The sequence below is a fragment of the Alosa alosa genome, chromosome 22 (genome assembly GCF_017589495.1).
Source record: "Alosa alosa isolate M-15738 ecotype Scorff River chromosome 22, AALO_Geno_1.1, whole genome shotgun sequence".
In the NCBI taxonomy this organism is placed as follows: Eukaryota; Metazoa; Chordata; class Actinopteri; order Clupeiformes; family Clupeidae; genus Alosa; species Alosa alosa.
This window is the reverse complement of record NC_063210.1, coordinates 15,594,335-15,615,793: the sequence shown is the minus strand read 5'-3', so window position 1 is coordinate 15,615,793 and position 21,459 is coordinate 15,594,335. Positions and strand designations below refer to the sequence as shown.

Here is a 21,459-nt window from a genome sequence, read left to right as displayed (position 1 = left end):
TATTCCTATGTGTATTACTAAAACCTAATCCTATGTGTATTCCGAAAAACCTATTCCTATCTGTATTCCTAAAACCTATTCCTATGTGTATTCCTAAGGCCTATTCCTATGTGTATTCCTAAGGCCTATTCCTATGTCTATTCCTATGTCTTATTCCAAAAGCCTATTTCTAAAAAGACCTTCTTTTACTTTCCTTTAACACTCCTGTTCTCAGTGTCCTTTTCCTCTTTTCCCCACGTACTCGTCCGTCCGTGTGAGTGTATCTCATATCCTGTATGTCACATATACACCAGTGAGCTGACACACCACACAGAGATGCCTATTCCTAAAAAACATATCCCTTGTATTTATTCACTGTTCTTCAACACCCCTCTTTCTCATCCTCTCTCTCTCTCTCTCTCTCTCTCTCTCTCTCTCCCTCCCTCCCTCCCTCCATGGACCTTCCATGTTCACTGTTCTCCAGTAGCCCTTATCTTATCTTCTTTCGTACCACACACCCTGCTCCCTTCTCGCCCGTCCTTCTGAAAGAGACCTTCCTCCCTGTTCATCTTATCGGCGGTCCTCTCCATCACAGTCTTGGCTGGCGTGTGAAGGGCTCGATCAGCTGCTGGTGGCGAGCCCTGCGTGACTACTATGGGCATGAGACGCTTGATCAACACCGGCACCAAACTGTTCGCAAAACAGTTTTGAGAGGGGGACAAATATGGAAAATGAGTGCATGTGTGAGACACACTGCAAAGAGAGAGGGGGGTTGAAGGGGAGAGAGAGGCAGAGAAAAAAAGAGGGAGAGATATAATAGGATAGAAGAGTGGGAGGCAAAAAGGAGAAGGGGAAGGAGAGAGAGAAAACATAGAAAGAGAGAGAGACAGAGAGAAAACAGGGTGGAAGAGTGGGAGGCAAAAGAAAGAACAGGGGAATAAAGGACTGCTGGATGGAGAAGAGGAAAGAAAAAGGGAAAAATAGAACATGCAGTGAGATTGAGAGAGTGAGAGAAAGAGAAAGGGAGATGGAGGGAAAGAATGAATAAGCAGATAAAGGGAAGGAGAGCTCCTGTCAGTCTCTCTGCAAGCCAGCACACTAATGACTGAAGGCCTGCAGATCCTCCCTGGGGAGACCATTTCAATTAGAACACAGTCACATGACCCCCCCCCCCCTCACCATACACACACACACACACACACACACACACACATACATCTCTCTTTTCTCACTCACACACACACACACACACACACACACACACACACACACACACACACACACACACACACACACACATACTCTCTCTTTCTTACACACACATACACACACACACACACACACACACACACACACACACACACACACACACACACACAAACTCAAACACACTCACACACACACACACACACACACACACACACAATCACACACACACACACACACACATACATACACACACACACACATACTCTCTCTTTATCACTCACACACTCACACACACACACACACACACACACACACACACTCTCTCTCTTTCTCACTCACACACACTGCACTCCCCCTTCCGCTGATCTCAACTCTACCCAACACCTCACTAGCCTCAGAGTGGGCATGTCTGCCATGCACTCCCGTACGAGCACTTCTGCTGACATGTGACCATAAAGCACAGCATACATGTGACCATAAAGACATTTATATGACATTTAAAATAAATGCATCCATACGATCACATACATAGTTGAATGTGTAGCAGTGTGCCCATCAAGAAAACAACTATGCTGAAATGTATGACAAACAGCGAGAATGTGGAAGCATCGGGTAAGTCTTTCAGAAGAAGTAGCCAGACTGTGGACTCTATTCATGTTAGAAGTCACACCACATTATGCAATGAGAAAACTCTGCAGAATATGTACAGTAGCAATGCTAGAGCCCACAGTTAATTTTACAGAGTAAACAACTGTCATAACAATAACTGTAAATGTGTTTGAAAAAGCTCAAATACTCACTTATATGTTTCCAATAACTGTCCCTTAAAAACAGTAGCATAATTTCTGCATAATTTCTTGTATATAAACAAGACCTATGGTATGTGCGTTGATAGACAGTATCGTTTTTAGATTTCTAAATCCTCAAATATCTGTCTGAAAAAAAAAACTATACTTAGTATAAGTATATATACTCTTTTGATCCCCTGAGGGAAATTTGGTCTCTGCATTTATCCCAATCCGTGAACTAGTGAAACACACAGTGAGGTGAAGCACACACTAACCCAGAGCAGTGAGCTGCCTGCTACAGCGGCATTCGGGGAGCAGTGAGGGGTTAGGTGCCTTGCTCAAGGGCAGTTCAGCCATGGATGTGGTGTGGGCATGGGGGAGCGGAGCTCAATCACTTTCCCCGCCCACATTTTTCCTACTGGTCGGGGATCGAACCGGCAACCCTTCAGTTACAAGACCGAAGCCCTAACCAGTAGGCCACAGCTGCCCCAATTGCCCAGCTCCATACCACACTGCATATAGTTTTATGGATTTTATTGGACAAGTAGTGGGCACCTGCTCTCTCAGCTGTTGATCCAAAGAAGCCCTTCCAGGTCTCTCCACCACAGGTGCCCTGTCAGCAGTGTTTACTTCCCTCTTTCTAACAAAGTTAGATAGAACTGTCTTCTAGAATAAACCTCTGCTAGTCTACAGGTGCCCAGGAGGAACACTAGGCACCACAGCTCTTAACATCCCCTTCCAACACAGACACAGAGGAAAAAGTGAGATTTTTAGGAGGAGGATGTTATGTGGCTGTGTAAACACAAAAAGTCAGCGAAACATATTGATATTGTATGCTTATATCAACCAGAAATGTGCAAGACACTGATGTAAACATCAATGTGTGTTACGGTATGCATGAATGTCACTTGTGAAACATTTGTATACTGTATGTATGTGTATGAATATACGGTGAGCAGCTGTAGGCATTCATCTGAAATTGCCTGTGTTGACTTATCGTGATATGCATGTGTGCACATGGAGTTGCTTAAGTGTCAGCTGTGACAACTTCACATGAATGTACAGCATATGAGCGTCTGCACAGATGCAAATGTTTTATTCATAAGAGCTTCCTAGGCATGTGTGCATGTTCATCCTGTGTACCTGGTCTATGTGAGTCTGTGTTCAGCATCTTTATATGTTTGCTCCATGCACTGAGTGTGTGTCTGTGTGCCCATATGCGTGTGTGTGTGTGTGTGTGTGTGTGTGTGTGTGTGTGTGTGTGTGTGTGTGTGTGTGTGTGTGTGTGTGTGTGTGTGGGTTCTGCTGATGGATGTGTCTCTCTGGTGAACCGTGATGCCACTAATTATAAACCGGTGACATATTCTGGCATCATTCCGTCCGCCATCGACACCAATCTCAACCATGCAGAAGAGCGCCCCCTCCACTGCCCAGATTGGTGGGCCTCTTCCAACAGTAGAGAGAATGAGAGAGAGAGAGAGAGAGAGAGAGAGAGAGAGAGACTGAATCTGCATAAAAAACGTTGATTACATTCCCTCTCATTGACTGCCACCTATGATCCAGGACATAAATTAATTTTTACTTTATTTTTTTTCCCCCAACACAGCACTAATGGACTGGCACCAGGCCAGCTGAGTCGCAGAACCGTCTACAAGTATTGAAGGGAGCTGAGGGGGTGGATTTTAGACTAGAGTCACACACACGTACAAACTGTCAAAAGAAAACGTCTCTACAAAATGTCTCTGGTGTCAGAAGCTTGGATACGGCAACATCAAAAAATAGGGGCTGCATGGGTGGACTAATGGACTAATAACCCCATTAGCTATTTTTGAGCTCCATAAAATCAAACAGTATTATAATGGAGGAAACCAGCACCTGCATCTCTGTCAAAGTCCCTTGGTTCATAAACCTGGCTCTAGATTGACTAAAATTATACTGCCATGAATAAATAACTAACAGGGATTCATTGTGTATGAATGCAGCTTCTTGGCACCGATTTAGAGGAGGCTAATACAGCGCTGCAATGGAACATTTCTGCCCTCTCTCACCTCATCCATGGCTACATACAGTACAGTAATAGTATGGTATAGTATAGGATACATACAGTACAGTAATAGTATGGTATAGTATAGTATACATACAGTACAGTGATATGGCTGCCCGGAGTGCTCTGGACATTCTGACATGGTAATCAATACATGGTGCACCACAGGTCATGTGTGAAAGTCCACATCAGATAACATATAAACAAACAGACATCTAGAAACTTCTCTGTTTCAGATACATACTGATTTCTAACGACTTCCACAAATCACCTTTTTCTGAGGTTTCACCGCCTGAAGTTTTGCAGTCTTTCTTTGTTTGGTATCCCGTCAACATCTATCTGAGTGGCCTAAGATGATCCCTCCCTGATTTGAAAAAACGAAGCCAATCTAGAGGTGCGAAACCAATTGGTCCCTGACCTGCCGCCGAGAAACATTCTCTCCTCGACTCTCACCTCGTTAATGGCCACGTAGTAGCGCGGCTGCTGGAAGCGAGGGGCGTTGTCGTTCCGGTCCCTCACCACAATACGGACCTCGTGGAGGATCACCGTGCCAACCAGCTCATTTGTACACTGCACCTGCACCACGATGGACTGAATATAGGATGGGGGCTGATGGAGGGAAGACAGAAAAAAACAACAAAAGATGGAATGAATACATAATAGGTTGAGACATGATAAGCAGTGTTCATAGTGTTTCAATATGGCATATCAGTTTGTAAAAAAAGTACAAGTCATGGTCAAAGTCGAGTTAGAAAATACCTCAAACATAAGAAATCAATATAAGCACTTTCCCTCGATGAAGTACATTTAATGCATTTTTTTCACAGCGTAAATCCTGATTAAGTATACTTTCTTCAGTGTACTTACATCCCTGTCCAGAACTCTGCCGGTGCTGTTTAGATAGAGTCGTTGGTTGACCGAGTCCAGAATGACCCAGTGGTCGTAGTTATCTCGCAGTGAGAGAGAGATGGTTCTGTCAGGGTCCTCTGCTCGCCCATTGATCTGCATGTTCTCCACCAGTAACGTTCCTAGAATGCACACACAGAGTGTCAGGATTGAACCAAAACTTTCCATGATCCCATGAACATAAGACTGGACATCTGTTAGATACAAAAAAAATTTTACGGCTTTATATGCCTCTGAATAATGATTGACTGAGGGGGTTAAAAAAATACCTCAACATCCAAAAATAGTAAGTTTTTGAGTAAGAAAGGATGAATGGTTTTAGCCACAGACTTTGCTTGTTGTCCGATATTTTGCTTGTTGCCAGTTGCCCATGAAATAAATCAGGGCTCTGTGTATTCTAGAGTGCTTCTTGATGAATCCCTCCTCAATCACCCATATCTTAATAGCACAGGCGCCGCAGAGATTGTGCTATTATCTCTGCTAATGTCTGGCAGGTTCTGTGAACAATGGCTCCATTGAGAAAATACAAAAAAAAATATTATTGGCTTTACTCCCTAGGTAGAAACATTAATTATCCTTTTAAACATTATCAGTCCACTGACTGATATTTTTTTCACTCTCCTTTTCATGTTTCACGTTTTAAGACACAGTAATTACCTCACAATGATTACCGTGTATCATCGGATTTGATAGTTAAGTCCGAGGGGTTCAGTGTAGACTGTTTTTTTTATTACCAGTAGCTGTTCTTCTTAGAAAGCTATAGAAGTCTATTAGCCATTATGAACCAGAACACATTGAGAGTGTCAACTGGTCAGTGATCAGAGAAATGAGAGTATTTTCAGTGAAGGATCTTATTCCAGTAGACTAAACCTATAGAACGCCTCTGCTAAAACTCTGCTCAACAGATACTTTTGTCTGGCATATTGGCTTTTGTTTGTGTGTCTGTGTGTGTGTATGTGTGTGTGTGTCTCTGTGTGTGTTGGTCTCTCTCTCTCTCTCTCTCTCTCTCTCTCTCTCTCTCTCTCTCTCTCTCTCTCTCTCTCTCTCTCTGTGTCTCTGTGTGTGTGTGTGTGTGTGTGTGTGTGTGTGTGTCTGTGTCTGACACTAAAGGCCACAGGTCTTAAAGCAACACCAAAGAGTTTTTTGTACCTTAAATAATGATTCCAAAATCGTTTCAGTGATTCATCAACTTCGTAACAGGTTGAGCGGCACTTTCTGCATTCGATGGAATGACCATAACCCCATTTATCGGCTATAACCGGTGCATGACTTCTAACCATGTCAATGTTTGCCACAAAATACACTGATCGGGTAGCGGATCTGTAGCAGCATAAAAAACTTCCCATCAACGATGGAATGACACATAACAGGGCTCCAGCAAGATGTTGAAGAAATTAGTTCTTCCCATTTTGGATATAGGAGGAACAGGATGAAAAATGATGCCGTAACATGCCTTTTAGCCCAGTTGGCGATTGGCTGCAATATGCAAAAATATAGCTGTAGCGAACCGGCACAAAAGGTAGAATGCTACTGACAACTCCAGGCTTCCACGCATGCTTGTTTGTTTACACCGAATACAAGCTGAAGTGCAAAACGAAAGTAGGCCTAACGTTTGCCTACTGCCCCCATCAATGCAGATATTTCAAATAAAAACTAAAAGTATAAAACACATATCCTTGATTAGCCTATGTTGGGTTTTGTGGAAGAGGAAATGGACTGTTTTAGCAGTAGTATTAGGCAGTATGCAGTCAGATAGGTCACCATGGGCATATTTGGATTAGCTATATGATGAATTTACAAATAAATAAATTAGCCTACATTTGGCAGGATACTTGATATACAGGCTAAATGCAAATATGGCAATGTATTATATTATTTTACATTAACAAAATGTAGGAAAATAGAACAGACTGAAAATAAAGTAGGCACTGATCTTTAAAATCCTGTAGCCTAAATGTTGTCAGTCATTCTTAATATTCGCAATTGGTGCACTGGCATGTTTAACTGTTAGTTGCAGTATAATGTTAGATTATTTGTAAGTTAAGTACAGAACTGACTGTGCGCCCAAATTTTTGTCTGTGCTCCTACATTTTTTAACTTGGGCAAACAAGTGAAAACATTTTTTAGTGTTGAGCCCTGCATAAGAAACTACCAATTTGACTTGCATCTGATGTCGCAATACATCGTACTTTCAAAAAATCATGCAACATATTCTACCTTGTCTGTGGACATTGTTATTTCCAAAGCCAGTGCTGGATAAACAAATAGTGCGTGTGACAGAGGAAAAGTTCTTTGGTGTTGCTTTAAAGGAAAGTGTCTATCCACCTCAACTTCTTCCTACACTCCCACGTTCCGACAAAGCACCACAGACAAAGACAGGGAGACATACAGTACATCTAATCCTTGTGTCAACACACACAGGTCACCATAGCTCATGTCTTGTGTGAGCAGGAGAGATGAGTTTGCCATTCATACTAGTGGACAAGTGAGAAAGGCTTAAGAGTGGGATGTTTCTGTCAGTCTGAGACAATTGAAATAAGACTGGACATTCGGCTGCCTCCAGATTCTTGCCTTATCTGGCAATGTTAAAGAAAGTGGAAACAAAAATTCCTGGATCTAGATTCTACTCCAGATCCGAAATGATGACCCCATTGCTTTGTACGGAAATCTGGCGTAAATCAGTCAGTACCAGTAATGTTTAAATTATATGAGCACACACACACACACACACACACACAGAGAGAGACACACAATTGCGATGCACCTGTCCCCCTTTCAGTGGCAAAAGCAAACATGGGCTGCACTGGGAGAACTCCTTAGTGAAGCCCGGGGACCAACGGCTAAAGGCAAAACAAGCAAATGAAATCAAAAGCAAACTCAGAGATATTAGCTTAAGACTCCGTTGGCAGGCTGAATGCTTGCTTAGCAAACAACATTTACAATAAGTGGAAGAGAAGTACACAAGAGAAAGGAAAGAGTTAGTGGGGGATGTGTGTGGGTGAGTATTCTCATCTGTGAGTGTATTCATGTGTGTGTGTGTGTGTGTGTGTGTGTGTGTGTGTATTTGTCTCTGTGTATGCTATCTGCACAGGTATTCCATCACCTTAGGTAAAGTCTCTAATTCACATTCCAGCGATCTGCTGTCTTAGGCTCAGGAGTCCTTATTACAGTGGCTTGCTGTTCCGAAACACACCATAGATCCCTTGGATTGTGGGCACAGACCTCCAGACACTATCCTGACATATCCTGCCAGCAATGATATCCATTTTAACAGGACTCTTTAACAACACAGATTTGTGTGATTTGTGAGGCTAACAACAGAGAATATAAGCAACTCTGCCAGACTTAACATGCCCTGAATGACTGGCACAGGAAGCGTTAGTTTCCAATGATCGCGAACGTAGTTAACCTAGCCATTTTGACATGCTCAACTGAACTTGAAGTGTGAATCCCGGGAAACAGTGTCAACAGGCATTTTAGCTCCAAGTACCCAAAAAAAGAGTTCATGTGTGTGTCAATAGGTCGAACTGTGAGTGAGATCTGTAAACCTGACAAACGTTTTCTTCTATTTCTTTTTTTTTTTGAAGGGGGATGGGTAATGGTTCACTTTGAGTGACATCTCTTTGGTGACGCGCCCCCATCCATTTGAAATGCCAGACGCGGAAACGGAAAGGAAAATCGTCAAGGAGCGAAAGTGAGCACTCGCTTCAAGTGGTGAGTCAACAGCAAAAAAAAAAAAAAAGGAAGTCCTTTGATGAGCTTAATATGACTTCAATTACATGTGAATGGAGTGACAATGTAGTGCGGCATCCCCCTTCCCTGCAATCATCAGGCAAGAGGATGTGACTGATCAGAGGAGCTGTTTCAAACTAGCCATCCAGAGCCTGAGTTTAGCAGATTACAGCGCTCGGGTCGATTAGAAGGCTGCTGCATATCGACGGAAGGGTTTTCTGCAGCAGTGGCAGGGAGAGAGAGAGAGAGAGAGAGAGAAAGAGAGAAAGAGAAAGTGGGTAGAGAAAGAGTGAAAGAGAGACATGGATAGAGAGAGAGAGAAATGGAGATGGATAGAGGACAAGAAATAGCCTGTGTGAGAACAAGAGAAGTTGAGAGGAAAAGAAAGAAATACAGAAAGAAAGAAAGAGAGAAAGAAAGAAAGAAAGAAAGAGAAAGTAAGCTAGCTCAACAGGAAGCACCTCCGGTAGATAGATCATTGTGGACACCCAACCTCACACTTACCCAGCGCCTTATATCGCACCCCTTTGATTCCAATCCCAATAAAAAGAGAACACAAACACACACACACACACATGCGAGCCCCCATGCTGTCGTGAGCACATCTGAAAAGGCTCCTGGTTTAAGTGGTGGGACGTGACGATCGGAATGCCACTGAATTCCACACCTCATAATGGCATGTTAATAACACAGCACAGTAGCACCAGCTGCGTGTTGCGGGTAAGAGTGTCACTCTAGTTGTTCTTTTTCACAGTGGGATTTCTGTTTGTCTTCAGGTTTCTGTTCTATCTCACACACACACACACACACACAAACACACGTGTTAGGGCAGAGATAAGATGGTGTGTGTGTGTGTGTGTGTGTGTGTGTGTGTGAGTGTGGATCACATACAGCCAGATGGATTTTCTAGTATCTTGCTGCTAGCTTGTTGGACATATTTTTGGCTCAAGCTCTCACATACACACACAAACCCACAGCATGGCACAAAGAAACACACCCCACTCTCTCTCTCTCTCTCTCTCTCTCTCTCTCTCTCTCTCTCTCTCTCTCTCTCTCTCTCTCTCTCTCTCTCTCTCTCTCAACCACCAGTCAGTGGCACCATCAGCTGGTTTTGAGTGAGTGAGTGTGTGTCAGTGAGTGAGTGAGTGAGTGAGTGAGAGAGTCAGTGAATGGGTGAATGGGTGTGTGAATGTTTGAATGTGTGAGTGAATGTGTGAGTGTGTGAGTAAGTGAGTGAGTGGGTGTGTGAGTATGTGGGTGAGTGAGCGAGTGAGTGAATGTTTGAGTGTGTGGGTGAGTGAGCGAGTGAGTGACTGAGTTTGTGAATGTGTGAGTGTGTGAATGTGTGAGTGAGTGAGTGAGTGAGAGAAGACCTCTCCTCCTCGCTCTCACCCCCACTGGCAGCTGGGTGCCCGATCTGTGCTTGTGCCGAGCAGAGCCCTGGAGGTCTCCTGGCAGCTGGCACCTATCTGGCACTGTCGGACCACCTGTGGCAAGGTCGAGACGAGGTCAAGACCGAGATGAAGCGGCAGAGGAGGGGGGAAAGGGGTTTAATGTGGTGAGCCACCCTGGTGAACCCAACTGCCAGCCGCTACAGAGAGGCACTACAGCAGCATAACTATTCAGTTGTCTGAGTGTCTCAGCATGCTGTTTACACAGCCAGCCTGTCTGTGTGTCTGTCTGTCTGTCTGTCTGTGTGTCTGTCCGTCTGTTTGTCTGTCTGCAACCACAACCACAGGCCCAAGAACAGACAACCCGCAGACAAGGTCGAGTCTAGGCAAAGACAGAGAGGAAGAGGAGGTGGATAAAAAGTGCAACACCTACTGCTGCTCACCGGCAATATCCACTTCTACCAAGCTGTGAAAACCAAGGAGCTACCACTAACATTAGGCTTTCTTGCGGCATCTCTATTGTGCTGTGTTTACCCTTCCATGGAAATCATCACCACATCACAGGTTCTGCCTGGTCACCTATGCTCAGATCAGGGTCAATCCAGCCAAGATAAGTCAGGGAAGTGAGTTCCAACAAAAAGTGCCATTTAAACACCCCTCTTCCTCCTCCTCTTCCTCCTCCTCCCAACAGAGGTGCCACTTGCCACATGGCATTACACTGCCCCCACTGTGCAATCCTCGTGTTCATCACCCGCCTGTCTAACCAACTGCCACTGCAAATGAAGCGAAATGAAGAGGCTCCCATGTGATTGATGTGTGAGCTCTTCTCGGTGCACCAAGGGTCCGAAGTTGGCCGCAGTTAACCAGTCCTGGGCCAGCTCTACACCCCTGGTGCCACATTTGCTCCCAAAAGGCTATGTGAGTGTTAGCCAGTGTTTGTGTTAGGCTCTGGGAGTATACAGTATATAGGCTATAGGGGGCTGATAGCCAGTGTTTGTGTTCTTCACGTTCTTTATCAAGTAGGGTGTTTTCCCGTAAGCTGCTTTTCGAGAGAACAAATCCAGCTTACAGGAAGAGAAGAGACGAGAGGAGGAGAGAAGAGAGGAGGAGAGACAAAAGGAGAGGAGAGGAGAGGAGAGAAAAGGAGGGGAGAGGAGTAGAGGGGGAAAGCAGGCGGTACTCTCATACACAAGGGAGGAGTCGCTGTGATATGGCACACGACGAAGCCTTTGCTTAAGGCTGGCATCTGTGAAATGTAATTAGCCTGCTGAAGATAGACTACAATGCATTTGGCATAGAGTATATATTAGAAATATAGCAGTTCATAGCGTCTCTTGCTGCTATCACACTAAAAGATGTAATTACCACCGGCTGAGGCTGCAGGTTAAGTGCTGTTTGTCATTATACCCATAAGACGTCCCAGTAAGATGTTTATATAAATCATTATCACATAAGGACATAAGTCCCCTATGGGTCAGTCTCGTGCAGCTTCTGAAGCAGATACAGACTCTTCAAACATCAGTTTCTTGCAATCTCTCTCTCTCTCTCTCTCTCTCTCTCTCAACACACACACACACACACACACACACACACACACACACACACACACACACCCAAACACACACACACACACTCTCTCTCTCAAACATATACACACAAACACATCTCACACATCTCTGTCTCCACTCTCTCAGCAACTCATGTTTACTTTAATGTGCAGGAACCAGTCGATGCAGCGATGCTGTGTCTGCTGGAGTGGTTCTGGAAGCGCTCCATTAGAGCGGCAGAGGGGGGCCCGAACTTGAAAGCGGAGTTGAGCTAAACTGCTAATTAGTCCACAAAATTGGTTCTTAGTAGAATATTATTCATGAGATACGACGGGCAAACTGTAATTGTGCTGAATACTTTCCTCAGCCCTACAGAAAGGCTGCTACAGTGTTGTTGACATTTTGCATTTTTCATCTCTATCCCAATTAGGCTCGAGCCAGAAGTCTTTCCAGCAAATCCGTCTACCTTTTCTTGTTGTTGTGAATCGCTGCACACGGAAGCACTACTCTGCATATCAGATGGAGGCAACCCACTTCCTTCCTGAACTGATACAGTAAGTACGTGGCAATATGGAAATTGACGTATGATTGAATGTCAAGATCCGATTCAGATCCCAATTCAAGTTTTTTGTATAAAAAAAGCACAACACAACTTCATGTCAAAGTCACAAAAACATGTCAAAGTCATACTTTCTGTAGAAAGAAAATGAATCATCGGAGCATACGGATGTTTGGGTTGCTTAGTTTAATTCGAAAAAGGTTCAAAAATAATGTTTACATGGACATGGGCTATCGGCTATGACAGATCAAGAGGCTTGCCAAACACAATTAGATGAGGCGCGGGTGAGGGAGGAGGTGTGTGTGTGTGTGTGTGCGTTTGATCGGGAAGTTTTGTTCACAGGTGAATTCTACTTTGAAATGTAAAAGGTGACACCAGGTTGCCTGAGCAGTTGAGAAGATTTATTTTCTCTCTTTTTCCCCCATTTTTTTTCCCCTGCGTCTTTCACCCCTGCTTGATTGATTTCTTTAGAGGCAACTTTCTTCTTTCAGAGGGGATTTTCCACCTTGTGTGGCTAGCGGACTTAGCCAAAGAAAGGTCACTGAATTGATTCTGGACACTTAGGGCAGTAAGAACAGGTGTGTCAGCTGTGAGGGAGCAACACAAGAGATCAGAAAGGCTTCAGTAATGCCTTGGCTTCTGTGCTCTTTCACCACCTCTGCATAAGAGAAGCCGAGGGGAGCTTGTTTGTCACAGGCAGTGAGAGGGCCTCTTTGTGTTTTTGTGCCCATCTGCACATCTATTTATACTTGTGCTCTATCGTTTTCACCAGTGTCCATTTTGGTGCGTTCGAAGTTGTACTTCTAGGCTTACCTAGCTCAAGAATTTCACAAAATGTGTCTTTATACCCCAGCCCCCCTCCCCCATCACACTGTTTTCTTATTTATATTTATAATATTTCATATAACACTGTTTTTTTTTTTTTTTTATTTATAATATTTCACATGACACCGTGTCACAGATCTGGCAGTTTATGGTACAGGTCTATGCTGTGCAAGGTCCTCTCAAAGGCTGTGGTTCAGTATGGCACCTGTATGGTGAAGTGCTGTACGCCACGGGATCGTGAACTCAATAATGCTGCATCGCCATGATCGATATCAGCTATCAAATCTAATCACTCAGGTGTAAAATGTCAACATGGCAGGTCAATTCCAATTACCTCCTTTAAAAACACTAGGTTAGCCTCAAACCATACCTTTCAAAGCAGGCAATCACCTTTATGTCAACGGCATGGGTGACAATTTACCCTCTATTTCAGGAAACTTTTGAGTGGGGTTTTGAGGGACTGTCGAAAGGGCTCTTTAGAGGTCACATCTGTGCTATTCTGAATCTATCCAGGCCTCCTTGTTGAAACACCAACAACTTTGCTTCACTCTGCCTTGAAGAGAGCACAAAATTGGACAGAGGAGAGTAGGCTTTGCTACCACAGCCCTCTTCAAATCTTTTACATGGTCACCAGTCAGATTAGCATGCTGGATGTGCGTGCCAAAGGACCTTGCTGAAAACTCACAGCTGGCATCCTTGAGCTGTAATTTCACCAGCTAACAACACTACCCCTATCCATGCTGCCAGCAGCCAAGGCCAGCTCGCCAGCGCCTCCCCGACGTTGTTCTCTGGTGCTAAGCAGCTAACAATGCCCACTCTGATGTGCACTCCATCTGTCAATTACACACAGAAAAAAATCCCTGACCAACGGGGACCTGTGCTTCGTTGTGGCATGGGGATACTTCTTCCCTTCAGCAAGTATCACACCGGTGTGACAAGAATCTTGGAAAATTAACATTCTAATCTGGGTTTGTCCAGAGCCTTATAGATAGACCTTTATGGCTCTGGGTTTGTCAAATTCAATGTGGAATTTTAGAACCTTAAATTGTTGCGGAATGGAATATTTTGCTAGTATGTTCCAACCTCCCTTGCTGAAGGGTTAAACCAACACTCACTTTCACTTTCTCGCATTTGCCCAGCACATCTAGGACCCAATCATGCGAGGAGAGTGCAGCAACACCTCACACTCTGTTTTGGGGATTGAGACCCCCAGCATTTTCTAAACCAACCTTAACCCTGAGGGGTGTTCTGGAATGTGCATCACACAAGAGAGAGAGAGAGAGAGCAGTCGCCCCGCCTGGCCTAGAATCCAGGACAACAGGAGAACGATTGAAAAAAACAAAACAAAAACCTCCATCCTGATCTCACAGCCAAAGAGCTACGCTTATTGGTATGGTAGTCACGGTAACATCATACTCAGCTGTAGTGTTGTTACTACGATTTTGTGTCACAAAAAGGCTGCATAGAAAAACTGTGGGTGGATTTGTGAATACAGGATCAGCGTGGAACGGTAAGTCAGCTGGGAATCCCAAGTACGGATCACAGAGAAACAAACAGAAGCTCACACTGTATAGCACCAGTGATAGATTATCACTCTATGACACCATATGTCTTTAAAGTTTTAGGCTTTGTCCACTAATAAAGACGTCATCACAGTAGTGGGTCTAACTGTGGGTGTTGTCAATGCATCATTGATGTGCTGCTGTCAGACATGTTTTTTTTTTTAGTAGAAAGCACAAGTAGAAGACCCTTCCAGCAATATCGAGCACATAGCATGCTTTAGAGAGTTAGAACAATGACACAGAGAGAGAGAGAGAGCAAGAGAGAGAGAGATATAGATAGAGAGAGAGATAAGAGGATGAGAGAAGTGGACATCTGCTCCCACCATCCCTCCAGTTGAGCAGTTTCATTACATCAGCCTTTCACAAAACATTAGTCAGTGGATGATATGTCCACTGATCCATTCACCTGCCCTGCTCTCTCTCTCTCTCTCTCTCTCTCTCTCTCTCTCACACACACACACACACACACACACACACACACACACACACACACAATCTCTTGCTTACACACACACACACACACACACACACACACACACACACACACACACACACACACACACTCTCTCTCTCTCTTACACACACACACACACACACACACAATCTCTATCTCACTCTCTTGAATATTTTATTGCATTCTCTCTCTTCTCCTCTATGCTCTCTGGGGGTTTGTAGGGTGCAATGGAGTGAGGATGCAAGGTCTCGTGGGTGGGGGTCTGTGTCTGACCCCCTCTGGCTATCCCTGCCACACACAGACAGACTATCAGAGAGACAAGCAAACAGATAGGCCCACACACATACACACAAACACACACACACACACAAACACACACACACACACACACATACACACACACACACACAAAGGTAGCTTCCACAGTGCTTGTGACAGACATACAGACAGAAAGACATTAGGTTCACACACACACACACACACACACACACACACACAGAGAGAGAGAGAGAGAGAGAAAAGAGAGAGCTAGCTTCCACAGTGCTTGTTACAGTATATGACAGGTCATCAATTAAAAAAATACCTCAGGAGGGAAATACATAGTGGAGATGGTTCAAACAAATCCAACTGAACTCAACCACATCTGAGATAACTGGCATGATGCTGACATAAAATTACTTCAAATGATTTACCTCTTCATACAATAGCACTGCTTTAAAAACTGCTCTCAACTTGAAGTACTCTAACTACAACAGCAATGGCCAGCCAGGTTTCCTGATGCTCCATGTTCCTCTGGGACCTGGGCTGTCTTTAATAAGGACAGTCACAGTCCAAACCCCACTGGACTTCACAGGCTCATCAGTGCTAAGCAGGTCCAGGAGGAGCACGGCTGGGAAAGGCGGTTAGAATGGCAGTCAGGTGGAGGTGGGATTGGGGTGGGTTAAGGTAGGGTGGACTGCCACCCAGTCTGGTTGGACAGAGTGACCCTAAACCCAGAGTGATCCCTAACACACACACACACACACACACACACACACACACACACACACACACACACACACAGACACACACACACACACGCAGACACACACACAAAATAATGCTTGTAAGCTGAGTTGCTTTCAGAGTGCACCCAGACAAAGCTGCTCCTGCTGTCAATTCTCTCTTCCACTCTCTAACTTCTCTCACTCTCTCTCTTCTCTCTTCTCTCTTCTCTCTCTCTCTCTCTCTCTCTCTCTCTCTCTCTCTCTCTCTCTCTCTCTCTCTCCCTCTCTCTCTATCTAGCTACCCCTCTCTCTCTCTCTCTCTCTTTTCCCCTTTTTTAGCTTGTATCCTTTTATTTCCCTCTTTCCCCCTCAATACACAACTACCTCTCCCAACTACATCTCCCTCTCCCTCTCTATTCTCTCTATCTATCTTTCTCCCTCCATCCCTCTCTTTCTCTCTCTCTCTGTAAATGAAAAGCCTAATTCTTGAACTTATCATTACCGTTATCACTCACTTCAAAGCACTGACTGGATCGTGGCTGCTCCTAGAGGGTTGAGGATGTGTGTGTGTGTGCGTCTGTGTGTGTGTGTGTGTGTGTCTCTGTGTGTGTGTGTGTGTGTGTGTGTGTGTGTGTGTGTGTGTGTGTGTGTGTGTGTCTGTGTGTGTGTGTGTGTGTGTGTGTGTGTGTGAGAGAGAGAGAGATTGAGAGAGTGTGTGTGTGGGTTGGGGGGCACTGTGCTTAATTGTAACCCTCAAAACCTCAAAACCTCCAATATATCAGATCAGGGCTAAACTTCAAAAGACGCTTTGAAAAAAAGAGCATATCTGAGATACAGTTGACTGCACAGAGCAGGTCCCAGTTTGGAGTGTTCTGAAGAAGCAAGGTGTGTGTCTCTATACTATGTATACCTGTTATTAATAATGAAGACTTAACCAGAATGAATAAATGAAAATTACAGTGTGTGTGTGTGTGTGTGTGTGTGTGTGACAAAGAGAATATAATTAGCCGAGGAGCAGCCAAGAAAGGCCTGGGAAGGAGGATGCATTTCATTTAAGCTTTAACAGCTTCAGCTCCGGGGAAAAAATATAAAACGGACGCATCTGTTCCCTAATCAGACCATGAGAGTAACAGGAGAGAGAGAGAGAGAGAGAGAGAGAGAGAGGAGAGAGAGAGAGAGAGAGAGAGAGAGAGAGAGAGAGGGAAGGAGGGAAGGAGGTTGGGGAGCTTACAAATACCAGCCATACATTTTCTGTTCCAGGCTGCTTTCCAGGAAAAAGTGAGAAAGGTACAGGTGTTAAACTGCTGCTCTATCAGCCCGACAACGCCACGAGGGAGTCTCAAAGCCTAATGTAACCTCAGACTAGGCTAGAGAAAGAGATGCCATTTCCTCCCCCGAAACATCTCTTTTCTTCAAACAGCCACAACAGACTTCACTTGGGTCGGTCCAGGTGTTCAAATCCATCAACATAAACACAGTGTAGAAACACAACCTCTGTCTTATCCCCATTTATGTACTTTAATAGAATATCTGGGTTCATTGAATTCAACATAGAATTTTAGAACCTTGAATTGTTGCGGAAAATAATCTTATGCTAGAATGTTCAAAAACCCAGACCTTTAGCCAGTTTTCTCCAACCCTGGCTACTGACCCTAACCTCTCCTGTGCCCACAAGTCACACCGCAGCATAGCAAGTGCCAGATAGGATGCTGAAAGCTTTAACATTTCAGCAAATTATGTGAGCTATTCCTTTTTTATACTTCCATGTCCAAGGTAGCAAACGTGTTCCATTAGATACATTAGAATGATTAGCAGCATGTCATAAACATTTAATTGTCATACACATTTGACATGCTAGGCCATAAGAGACTTTGGAAATAAGAGTGTTTTGCCAAAAAAAATCTAAATCTTGATTCACAATGTAACAGTCAGAGTTAGAAAGAGTGTGGCTTGGACATTTTGAAACATGTCAAGCTAAAATCAAGTGTCAACGAATTTAACAGAAGAATCTGGACAGTTTATTCAGCGTAAAATCATCTGTAGAAAACTGTCCAGCACCACCCACAGTGATATTACCATCTTATTAGACTGTCATCTTGTCTGACATGACTTATTAAATGAAAAAGAACTGCTAAGAAATGCTTTTAGTCAGCTTGAACCACATTTTGAACATATTCATTTTGGCCTGGCTCTTCCCACTTGGTTCCTTTATCAACACCTTTACGTCCGTTTGTTTTTGTAGCATCTCTATCTTGCGTGACACTTGAACACGCACAGCCTTTTTCCGCCAGCCACTTTTAATCTCAAACTAGAGCCTCGAAAGTCTTGGCATACAGGTGTCAGATTTCCTAACAAATTGCATATTTTGTCAGTAATCCCAAATGGATCCATCTGATCCTACCAGTTGTTCTAAAAAGGAGAATGGAAATGGCCTCTGTTGTTCTCTTCCAAATGAATGCAGGGCCATGCATAAACACATTTTTTCCACTCCTCCAAGAGAGAGTACACTTCAACATGCACTTCAGCCAGGTGAAACAAAAATGTGTTTTGTGTTCCCACTCCCCAGATCCATTAAGCATAAAGCCGACTGCACACGCCACCGCCAACACAAGTGCAGTACACGCCTCCACTGACGTCCGATTACTTAGTTCTCATTGTTCTCTATTACTACCCTGCACACGAGCACCAAAACTCTTTCGCCGCCACCGTGTCAATTATGATTCAGGTCTACTTTTGTATGGAAACTAAGTTGTAATCGTACAACAACCATAGCAGAGTGTGTCGCACTCATGTTGGCAGTGGCCATGCTACAATGGATTCGGAGGTAGCAGAGCTTGGTACAGATGGGGAGCCTACACCTCCCTGCAGAGTGCTTGCACTGATTCACGAATACATAGTAAACAATCTGATTTATACATGTAAGCACCTGTGAAATCGACATTTCAGTGTGCTTAATAACCTTGTGCTGCCCTTTGTTTTACTGTATGAAGTAACTCCATGTACCAGAATACTTTGTAATTTTCTTGTTCCTGTGATTTGCATGTCATTCTGTACATGTGCACCAATCAGATTTATTTGTTTGATTTTCTTTTATTTGAACTGTATAAGCAGCCAATGATTATTTGTGATGACAGACAGTCAACACAATGACAGTCAGCAGCCGTGTGTTCGTGTGCTAGGCTCATGCTAATGACCCAATCATGACTAATGTCACTCTATTGCTATCACTGTAGAGGAAACACAACTCACAAGTAGTTTCTGCTCCACAAAGGGTCACAGATGCCTAGCAAAGGCATGTCCTCAAGGCAGAGATACTTCTCCATCATATTCGCTTTTTCGTTCATTCATTTTCGCACAGAGAGCAGGAGGGAACATGGTGTAATAGTGCTTCTATTTAGTGCAGACATATCCCTGTTCAGTCATCCCCACTCCACCAGGCGATTTCTCTACTGTGGCTCTACAGCTGAGCACCTGGTCAGTGCGTCTACCGAGGCGGTGCTTGACAGGAAATGAAAACCTTTCAAATGTCCCCACAGTAAAGACTAGTCATTCTTTGGCCTCACTGTTGCTCACCAAACCTCTTTTTCCAACGATGCAATGACCTGTAGCAGCTAGCTACCACAGGTTTCTTCAATTTTATATTGGGGTTTCCCTTAAGTAATAAATAGCACTATGTGCATCATATGCAAGTATATTTTTTTATATCTTATAGCTACAGCAAAGCAAAAATAAAAAGAATTATAGAAATATATTGTATTGGTATATTTCATAAAAGGTAAACTGCACTGATTTTTTAAAACAATGCATTCCTACCTAACAGCAGACAGCGCATTAAGCATAGCATAGCATAACATCTTACATTTAATAGAAGTGTGTCTGTGAAGTGTGGCTCAATCATGGTGGGTTGGTGGTGTGTGATTGAACCACTGACCCTCTAGCCCTGTGTTTTTCTGCTTCCCAGCCAAGGGGGGTGTGTGAATGGGGATGAGTGTGTGTGTGTGTGTGTGTGTGTGTGTGTGTGTGTGTGTGTGTGTGTGTGTGTGTGTGTGTGTGTGTGTGTGTGTGTGTGTGTGTGTGTGTGTGTGTGTTTGTGTGTGTGAGAGTGTGTGTGTGTGTGTGTGTGTGTGTGTGTGTGTGTGTGTGTGTGTTTGTGTGTGTTTGGTGTGGGGTTGTAATGAGGAGGGGACCCCTTTACCTTGTCGAGGTAATTGCACAGACCACAGAGCTGGGGAGGTGAGCAGGTGCAGCCGTGGCGGTAAAGTGGTGTGTCGGCCATTAAACGAGAGCTGTAGGGTCGGAGGAGGCATCGTAAAGATGAGCCGGTCGCTATGTCAGGTGATAAAACAGGGTTATCTCTCTTGGTCGATCACCACCCCTCCTTCACCATCACCATCCACATCCACATGTCCACCCCCCACCAGGCTGAAGCACTGCAAAATCTCTGCTTCAGATCACCCTCTCCCCCTCAACCCTATGACCCCCCATCCCCCTCCCCCTGCCCTCAGTACACACACACACACACACACCATGAGTGTCTTTCCATCCTCTTCTTCCTAATCTCACCCCACCAGGGGAGTTTTAATTCACACTCATCCAACCGTTCCCTTGCGATCAATCCCTGGAGTCACCAAGCCGTCATTGATTGCCATTCAGTAACCCTCATTACCCCCACCCCTAATCACCCACCCACCTTTCTCTGCTTCTCTTTCCCTCTCTTTCTCTGTTTCTCTTTCCCTCTATTTCTCTGCTTCTCTTTCCCTCTCTTTCTCTGCTTCTCTTTCCCTCTCTTTCTCTGTTTCTCTTTCCCTCTATTTCTCTGTTTCTCTTTCCCTCTATTTCTCTTTTTCTCTCACTTCAGCTCCCTAACTTCCCTTCAACCCTGACCTCCCCTAGTATCTTCCAGTATCCCCCCAACCCCAGTAACCCCCCAAGCCAATCCCACCACGCCGCCTCGGCTCGTGCCACTGCACGTCTCTCAAGGGGACCTTGGTCCGAGGCCCGGGCTGCTCCAGCTCCCCTGACCCCCTTCTCTCCTTTAGCCACGAGGAGAGGAGAGGAGAGGAGAGGAGAGGAGAGGAGAGGAGAGGCCGGCCGCTGCCTGACAGATAATCTATCGCCTTTTCGCCCGGTGGCTGCTCACCGTGTCCCCTGACCGGGCTCTCCATCAACAACGGTAGCCAGCTCCAAACCCCCACACACACACACACACACACACACACACACACACACACACACACACACCGCACCGCCCATCCCATCAGCGTCAGAGTACTGGAGCGCGGGCCGTCTCGATGGAAAGACAGAGGGAAGACAGAGGGAGAGTGAGAGAGAGACACAGAGAGAGAGAGATAGAAAGAGAGAAAGACAGAGAGAGGAAGGAAAGGAACTACTGTATAATGAGGCACTGACACGCTTATAATTGCCCCGCCTGTGGATATAGCTGGTGGTGGCAATGCGGATTACGTACGTGTGTGTGT

The 21,459-nt window shown here is 44.7% G+C and overlaps 1 protein-coding gene across 1 annotated transcript in view; it reads right to left on the bottom strand.

Annotated features, from left to right (window-relative positions):
- The window catches only part of pcdh15b (protocadherin-related 15b), a 215,784-nt gene that overhangs the window by 158,372 nt on the left and 35,953 nt on the right, over positions 1-21,459 (bottom strand). Inside the window, exons 5-6 of the mRNA XM_048233553.1 lie at positions 4,888-5,048; positions 4,474-4,629 (exon numbers count right to left, since the gene is read on the bottom strand). Of these exons, the coding sequence (XP_048089510.1) occupies positions 4,474-4,629; positions 4,888-5,048 (317 nt within the window). The remainder of the gene's footprint in view (positions 1-4,473; positions 4,630-4,887; positions 5,049-21,459) is intronic.